The sequence below is a fragment of the Buceros rhinoceros genome, unplaced genomic scaffold (assembly GCF_000710305.1).
Source record: "Buceros rhinoceros silvestris isolate BGI_N320 unplaced genomic scaffold, ASM71030v1 scaffold6653, whole genome shotgun sequence".
Classification (NCBI taxonomy): Eukaryota; Metazoa; Chordata; class Aves; order Bucerotiformes; family Bucerotidae; genus Buceros; species Buceros rhinoceros.
Genome location: NW_010402919.1, coordinates 1 through 8,763, shown reverse-complemented (window position 1 = coordinate 8,763; position 8,763 = coordinate 1). Strand labels below are relative to the sequence as shown.

The window sequence follows — 8,763 nt, the reverse complement described above, 5'->3', positions numbered from 1 at the left end:
AATGCTGGTCTTCAAAAAAAAGATACTGTACTCTTAATGTCTTTTGTTTGACATAGATGGAATTCCCCTCAATAACGAGTTTAAGACAGCGGAATAATTAATTCTCCTGTTTTTTTCAATTTTTTGCTGCAATATGTTCAGAGCTGTACTGAAAGTCACATGGAAATTGAACAAGAGGCTATGAATGAAACACTTCTGAAGGAAGCAGGGATATCACCAGAATACACAGCAGTCAGAAGTACTGAGTGACCTTTTATCACAGTGGCTGCAGTTTTCATTTCATGACCTCAAAACCATAAATACAGAGCACAATAAATTCATTTGTATTCAAAACTTTTGATAAATAAAATGATGCAGATCTGGCTGCTGCTCTCACATCTGTTTTCCTTCTGCAGAGAAAGTAATAACCTGCCCTTTTCCTGGTCAAGAGGAGCAGCCCACACTGCCCTTTTCCTGCAAGGGATGGGGCACAGTGGTGGCAGGAAGGGGAGAGCTAGGTCTAGATTATGCATTAATGGTGAAGGTAACAGGTCCTAAATACCCATGTGGAAGCTCCACTATGGCTATAAGACTGTTCTCTGCAGCGTTAGGAAATGTACTCTGATAAACATTCCATGACCAGGCACATGAATCCTAAGCTAGCAGCTGCCTCTTTAACCTGCATGGCGGGCACTGAGGTAGCCAACTGCAGCATGACCCTCCTCCAGAGAGCACAGGCAGACTGGCCTTTGCAGCGTAACACCTACTGCTTTTCCTACAGTGGAATATTTGAGGGTGATTTAGGACAGCTCAATTTTCTACAGCTCCTTGATTAGACTAGTAACTGTCACATCTAGGTCAAATAATCTTTCTGTAAAGACTTAATCTATGGAGTCAGATACCTGAGGTCGAGCATTGGCCACATCCAAGTCATGCAGGGTGACATCCTGAATAATTTCCTTTTTCTTGTGCACATCACCCTTCGGCAAGGGAACATATTCTTCAGCTTCAAGGTCAAATTCCGTAGCATAGATATCACACCTGCCTTGCCTCTGAGGAAAAGCAAAGTAGAGAATCCCAGGTATAGAATTAGTTTCAGTGCCAAAACCTTGAGTGACACGAACTCGATAAAGGGCTTAGTTCACAATTCCAGTTCTGACAAGCTTCGGCTTGTCAATTCAGACAATTCAGACCCTGCTCCCTGCTTAGCGACAAGCATACCCTATCTACTGATCAAAGCTCAAAAACTGTTGAAAAACACCTGATATTTTCACTGGTAAGAATATTCCACTCCTCTCTCCCCTTCTTTTAAGTGTATGCAATTCTTGCTAAAGGACAAACCCAGCAGATTAACTAGAGATTGGGAGAACTGCTCAAGACTCCTTTGTAGGTAGGTGATTTATTATATGATACAAAATATTATGCTCATCCATTAAACAGCAAGTATCGCTGTACACCACTTTCTAAATCAGATATGAAAAGAATGCTAACTAATGCAGTAGTCCCCTCTGTATGTATATATCTTGTGGAGAAAATACCAGAGCGATAAAGGGAAGATTAAATACACTGCACATGTCAGCCTGAAAATGACTAAAGTTGCCTGGTTTTTCCCTCCTTCTCTTAAAGATGTCTTGATCTTACAGAAAAGAAAACTCATCCAGACAGCATCAGTGATAGCTTCTTTTCCAGATGACCTTAACTGTGAACCAGATGACCAAGTTCTTTCAGTGCAAGAGCGAATTTTCTCTCCAGATAAGGAGCTCTTTTAAAAACTTCCATATAACCACTGCATGTCAGTTAAGGTTAATAAACTGGAGAGCCTTCTGACAAAGGCAGAGAAAGGTCTGCAAGAATACCTACACCTCCAGAGAAGTGCAGAACTTTTCTTTTACCTTGACAGCTCCACTGTTTGCTTCAATGTAAATAACGTCACCAGTTTCCACTCGCTCCTTCTGCAGGCTTTCAAATATGCTTGGGTCCAGCTGGAAACAAGCAAACAGCACGGTTGGTCAAAACAGTTCCACATTGTTATGGTAATCACAGAAATTTAGTCTAAAGCTCACTCCTACCAGGCAGAATTAAACTGCAAGTCCCCCCAACAATTCCTCTAGGATTTTATAAAGCTGTAACACTTGGAGAACTGATGGAGAATAAATCTGAAAGAAGATGCTCAGAACTTAGTTTCTTAACAAAAAAAAAGAACAGCTGTCTGCAGGAAGTGCCAGAAACATAATGATACCAGTTACGATCACAAAACATGCCTTTGTGTAATGTGATGATATATTTATACCTAGGAAGCAGCAATTCTCTTGTTTTGTAGCAAAGCTTCTATTAAAAAATCTGGCTATAGTATGGAATTAATGCTACTTGACTTCTTGAGTCTTCATCCTCTGTGGAGCTGTGCAAGGGAGAGTGGATGCTGAATACATTACATGCTTCTGTTTCTCTCAGTACGTGTTTATTCACTTTTGCTCTGTGTTTTCTTGTTTTCAGACTGAACAAATGCGAGATGATACTTAACAACAGAGACAGCTTTCAGTTCTCTTGTACTCTGACAGGTAAATTGAACAACATGGACAGAGACTTGTACAAGGAAACAAAGGGAAAGTGGGTCTGCGCTGGCAACACACCAGCTCAATTTCCAGTTCTCCATCAAAATTCACTACAGCAGACCTCCCCACATAGAACGAAGGGATGTGACAGAAAGAACAATTTAAACCTAAGCAGACAAGATTTCCTAAAACTGTCTTCAAAAATTTTGTTGAGAATCAGGAAAATAGAAACAAACAAAGCCTTTTTCATATGTTTGTTACCAAGAACAAGAATTTATAGCCAGGGTCAGAGTGAGCAAATCACAGACTCAGACAGATCGTAGCTCAGATCCCCAACTCAGCCCATTTTTCTGTGGTACTGGTAATGCTGCAAAACGGCATCAGGCTCTTTTCCTGCTTAAACACACCTTTAACTCTTCAAAGACATAGAGGTGTGTGCTGCCAAACAGAAAAATAAACAGGGGCTGAGCAATGGGTTTATCCCCCATTTCAGTTAGCAGGAGGCAAGACTAACATCTCCATATTCTACACAAAGCAGATAAACATACACACTCAGGAGCAGGATAAAGCTGCCTGGCAAAGGAAAACAGCCTCCTGTCATCCCTCCTCTGTAGAGATGGGGACCAAGAGCTGAAATGGAAAGCAGTGCTAAAAGTAGAAGATGCAGGCCTGAAATACTTAAGGAAACCTTTGAGACTCTGCCATACATACCTTCAACTGTTTGGTTCCCTTGGCAGTTTTGAGTCCTATAATTACATGGCTGATGGTTTTCCCATACCCACCCATAGGATTTTCAGTCTCACATGGAGTTAGTTCTGTAACTTCTCCTTCATAAACCTCCTTGGTCTCTTTAATCCTCAGCCCTGCAACAAAACGTTTGGAATAGTTTCGGTAAACAAATCAGTGGCTGTGTGCACTCCGTATGCTGCACTGCTGCCAGCGGAATTCGACACACTATTACGCTGCATTACAGTTAATGGTAATTTTTTAATTTCAGAAGTAGAAAAATCAATTAGTTGTCCTCAATATTAAGTGAGCAAATTCATCCTGTGTCATCAGAGCAAAAGTTAAGCCTAAGTTCTGACCTGCAAAGCAGTTTCTTAACTCTAAGAAATTATTTTCTTTCAGTCTGTTGTTATTAGTTCCTGAAGCAAATGTCTTTATTGTGTCTTTCCTCCCTCAAAGAGGGAATTTGTTTAATTTGTTCCCCTCTAAAGTCAGAGAAACAGTTCATCTTCTGCAGCTAAAGATCAGTGACACTAATAAAACTTTAAGTTTTACACAATTTTTGTACCATTGGAAAAGTCCCACAAAGTAAGGAAAACGACGGGAGAAAAAAAAGTAACTTCATTTATTTAAAAAAAATAGGTTTTAGCAACTGAGTAAAAAAAATAACAAATTGATTAAAAGATACTGTGTTAGAACTTCACGAAACTAAGAAAAGTTTAACACATAATTTAAAGTATTTTGGAGGTTAATAGCAAAACGTGACCTAGATAAAATTTAGCAGAATCTGCTATAATGCAAATTTAAAACTATTTCAAAGTGGCAGACAACAACATCCTTACTTTGCTGTTTTTCAGACAGTTTAGCAATCATCACAGTACCTGGGTCTCTTCTAGTCACAACAATTGTAATTAACTACGTTATTTTAAACTGAAGCATCACACAGAGCTGAAGAGTTTTACAGTTAGACTGCCCCAAAGAAAAACTACTATCATCACCACCAGCACTACAATTATGCAGACGTTCTAGCTACATAAAAGTTCAAAGAACCCACATCTGAAGAGACTCTATGAAGTATTTTATGAGACACATGCCATACCAAAAATAATGAATGGGCTGTAACAAGATACAAGGAAGTCATCCTGCCCAGTCTGAGGCTATTAGGACCTTATAAAACTTTCCTTGTTCCTTAACTATTCGTTTTGCTTTGAAATAGATCAGACACTTCACCAGTAATCTCGAGCTGCTGATAGGGGAATATAAAGAACTGACAAATATGAGTCTGTCTCCCTCTGCTGGACCCAAATTAAGATTAGGGTTTGTTATGCGAGAAATAGGTTTTTGGGATAGGTTATTGTGGATAATGTGATCGCTTCTTGGTTGCTGTCTCTTACTTAGCATTAAAGTTTTATATAAAGTTGATTTCAGTAATTTCTTAAAATGTTTTTCAACACATCAGACAAAAAAATTAATGGAACTTTGAGTTATAAAACTGACCAAGAAAAGGCTGCATCACACAGCCTATGAATGCAAGGAGTGTGAAGCAATACGAGAAACTGCTGGTGTTGAGAAGTGGACAGTCACAGGTTTGTTTTTCCTTTTTCTTGTTTTTAAACCTCCAGCACGAGCTCTATTCTGCTCTGAAAAATTGGAAACCTATTTGTGCCTGGGGTATATTTTGTGTGCTGCTAAAGAGTATCTTCCAGTTCACAGTCACAACCAAACTCAAAACCAAATCAGAGGCAGTGAGGACAACCTAGAGATTCACTTCAAAACGACGCCTCTAATCTAAACCAATGTGCTCATATATGCACGTCTATAGAAAATATTTACAGATGAACATGACTGGATCAAAGGTAACAGATGCTTTGAACGTGCTGCTCATCATCCTGTGTTTTCAAATTAATCTGCACGTATCAATTACAAACTTCCTTCTCAAAAGAGCTCTGTAACTTAAACAGAGACATTTCCTACTCACAAAATCAGAGGCAGGAGTCTAAACAGGCAGCTGAGGGCTGTGTCATTCTTTGGTTCGATAGCACTATACGGAGTTAAATAGTGCTTGTTTGATTTTCTGGCAGTTACCATTTGGAGACAGAGAGAACAGATACACTATTTAGGTGGCTATTCCGGTAGCTATTTTTTACTTCGACTGAGCTCTAACATTAGCTACTGTCATCATCCTTGCCAGCTACTAATAAGCTCCACACAGGACTAATCTCTCTCAGCCGAAGTTTTTTTAACCTGTGCAATTCCGTCTTCCTTTCCCACTCTGTCTTTTTATGTTTCTTAGGTATTACAAACTCTCTACTGTACCCCAACCAGTACTTGGACATAAAACTATGTCAAGCCTGGTATTAGAAGACCCCGAAGAATAAAAATTCTGTAAACTCAGAGTCATCCCAGTTTCCTTATACAGTCATGGGTCCAAACCAGTCATACTCTGTGGTTTCTAAGAAAAGAAGAAAAAAAAAAAGGTAAAAAATTGATATTAACATCCCTGACCATTTTTATAAATTGAGGTGACTAAAACCTTTGAAAGTAAAATGCACCTTACAAGCAACAGAGGGTGTACAGAACCTGCTAATCCGTAATCAGCCAAAATGTCAAATGGTTGACTAGTGAGCTGCAGCTTCTCTGCACCCTGTCACAGCTGCCGTTGCAATGCGCTCACAAACTATTCTGTCAAAAAACGCACCCTTGTGAACTATTTATTTAGCAGGCAGAGAAGCTAAAATGTAACTGAGATTTAAACATGACTAGAAAATGTTCCATTATGAGAAATGTTAGTTACTAGTCCTTTAAAACATTTCAGAGATTTTTTTTTCACACTGATAAAAATACTCAATAAAGGTTGTGTTATGAAAATGTGACACAGAATTCAACAGAAAGGAATAAAAGCAGTTCCATCTTTCATTAACATCAATATTTGTTTAGAAGTGTCTCTGTACTGACATTCAGGGAATCCAGGGAAATAACAATGCAGCTGGCTGTTAAACCTCAGAGAGTTAAAATACTGCTCTCTCTAGAAATGACAACACGGATGGCAGAAGTTTCATCTGTTGGTTCAGGTTTCCAAATCTCTGACAGGGAACTTCATCACATGAAGGAAATACTGCAGACTACTCAGTCTCTGGCTTCCCGCCCCCAGGCCCTGCCAGATTCACGGTAACCAGAAGAGCAGAGACTACTGAGAGTTGCTTTCTTCTAAAAGTCAATGAAATACTTTTGTTTCATTGCAGAACTGAAAGACTTCTTCACCTTACTGCCACCAAGTACTGAGACGAGGACCAAGTGGAAACGTGGCACAGAGAGCAGGAAACTTAACTGTTAATATGTTCACTGCTAAAATCAGTTAAGCTATCTTTAGCCAATCCTCACAGGAACAAGGGCCACTTCCAAATGCATCTGTGAGCTGCCAGCAGCCACCACGTAAGAGATATTTAGATACTCACTGAGGTTGTGTTGCAAATTTAACCAATATACATACAGCTCCTAAAAGCACTCTGGAATTGAAGATGATATTAAGTTCAAGTGTTTACTTTATCAGCACTCTCTTTGTGCTCTCTGGAAAACTAAGCCAGGCTAACACTGCCATTTGGGAGTCCCTGGTACTTGGTAGGATGAGATCACTAAAATAAAAAAAGGAGAGAACGTTGTTTTGTCTACTGGTATTTCCCCTAATTTAAGAAACTAAAAATAAGGTTTTTTTCAGCTTTATCCAGAGTCACAGGCAAAAATCAGGAGACAAACCTGAGGATGAGAGAAGAATCTGGAGAAATAGAATAAACCAGAATACAAGTAAATTATGGTTTATAAACAGAAAACCTGACTCCACTAAGTGTGGAAGGTTCACTACATTAAGATCAGCACTTAAAAAAGGAACAAATGATAATCTGAAAACCACCACAAGCACTGAAATGTTTTCCCTTTTAGAGGACTGGGAAAAAGCAAAATAAGTATCATGCACATAATTAATTCTTCCAGTTTTCTGAAACATACCAATTGCACGTCGGAAATTTTCCATCAGAACTTCTGTTTTCTTGATCTCAGTGGAGTAGACCTCACTTCCAACCATAGGACAAAACGGGACTTTGCTTCCCAGTTCCTGAGCAATAGCTAAAGCCAAAGCAGTCTTTAAAGAAAAGCAAAGGAATAACCAAACGCATTAATTTTTATGAGAACTACAAAAGGATTCTTTCTGCACCAAGTTAACTTTCCTCCTCACATCACCATCCATATATCAAGTATCAATTTAAGACTATTCCGTCTGACCTGTTTCTCACACATGACAACCCTCCTCCCCCAGAACAAGTCAGATGCAGATAAAGTGACTTTTATCAAAGATTTATAAAACAACTTCAAGAAAACAACACTGGGTATCTGAATTTGACATCTGATAGAAACACAAAAAGTCTTAAATAACATGGAAAAAAATAAAGCAAAAACTATTTGGGCTTTTAATGTGACATGAACTTCTAAGACTCTTCTTCAGAGCACACATTACCTATGTGTTCAGTGACCTACGAGGGGCGGTTTCACACTAGCTGTGCCTGAACACAACGCTGGATACTGCCAGTGTTGATGACATGGCAGAAATCAAAGTATAAAGCAGGAAACCTTGGCAATATATTGCTAAGAAAAATTTCAGTAATTAAAAATTATATACTCACTACATAATTTTATATATAAAAAATGGTTTTGACGTCAAATTAAACTAAAGGAGAATTGAGAATACTTTATTTCATATCACAAAAGAAAAATAATACATTGCCAGTTCCAGGAGGTCCTGCCAACAGCACAGCTCTGCCAGCCATTTTCTTGCTTTTGATCAGTTCCACTATAACCCCACAAGCCTATACGTTAAATAAATATTTACACTGTTAACACAAAGATTGCTATAGTATCTTCTGTTCCAATATTACCAAAAGCACTTAGAAATATCAGCTTTTATGAGCCCACTAAAAATAAAGAGGATTTAAACTTCATGGACAGGAAAAGGGAGACAAGATCAGAAAAATCTACTCCTTACAATCACTTTACCTGACCCAGACATTCAGGAAAAAAAAAAAAATCACAGACAATAAAACGTAACCTAAGGGTACAGACTCCTTTCCCCCTCCTGGAGTTGCATGCATATAGACACGTTCAAAAATAAAGCAGGAAATTAATCTTTTGACTTTCAGAACGACAGATCAGCTAAACCACCTGCCCAGGGCCAGACACCGGCCTGATAAGGAAGCTCCAATCCCCGCTTGCACAAAATCTCTTGATTTTCAGTAGGTTTCACTGCTTTTGGTACCCAATTACTTCGTCTGAAACCCAGGAGCCAGTCACCCGCCCTCACTGCCAGCTAACGCAAAAACGTAGCGGCGGGAGGAGGGAGCCTTGATTACCGGCACCGCGGACCGCACGGAGGAGCTCGGGCAGATTTTCCCTGGCTAACGGGACTTGCAAGAACACCCGGCACAGACCAGGCCTGCGCCCCGCGCCGGCCGGAGCCCAT

At 39.4% G+C, this 8,763-nt stretch overlaps 1 protein-coding gene across 1 annotated transcript in view; it reads right to left on the bottom strand.

Annotated features, from left to right (window-relative positions):
* RUVBL1 (RuvB-like AAA ATPase 1) overlaps positions 1 to 8,113 on the bottom strand; it is a gene marked incomplete at its 5' end in the record, with an annotated part of 16,342 nt that extends 8,229 nt beyond the window's left edge. Inside the window, 5 exons of the mRNA XM_010132794.1 lie at positions 882 to 1,031; positions 1,872 to 1,961; positions 3,243 to 3,394; positions 7,260 to 7,392; positions 8,027 to 8,113. Of these exons, the coding sequence (XP_010131096.1) occupies positions 882 to 1,031; positions 1,872 to 1,961; positions 3,243 to 3,394; positions 7,260 to 7,392; positions 8,027 to 8,113 (612 nt within the window). The remainder of the gene's footprint in view (positions 1 to 881; positions 1,032 to 1,871; positions 1,962 to 3,242; positions 3,395 to 7,259; positions 7,393 to 8,026) is intronic.
* Positions 8,114 to 8,763: the final 650 nt, after the last annotated feature.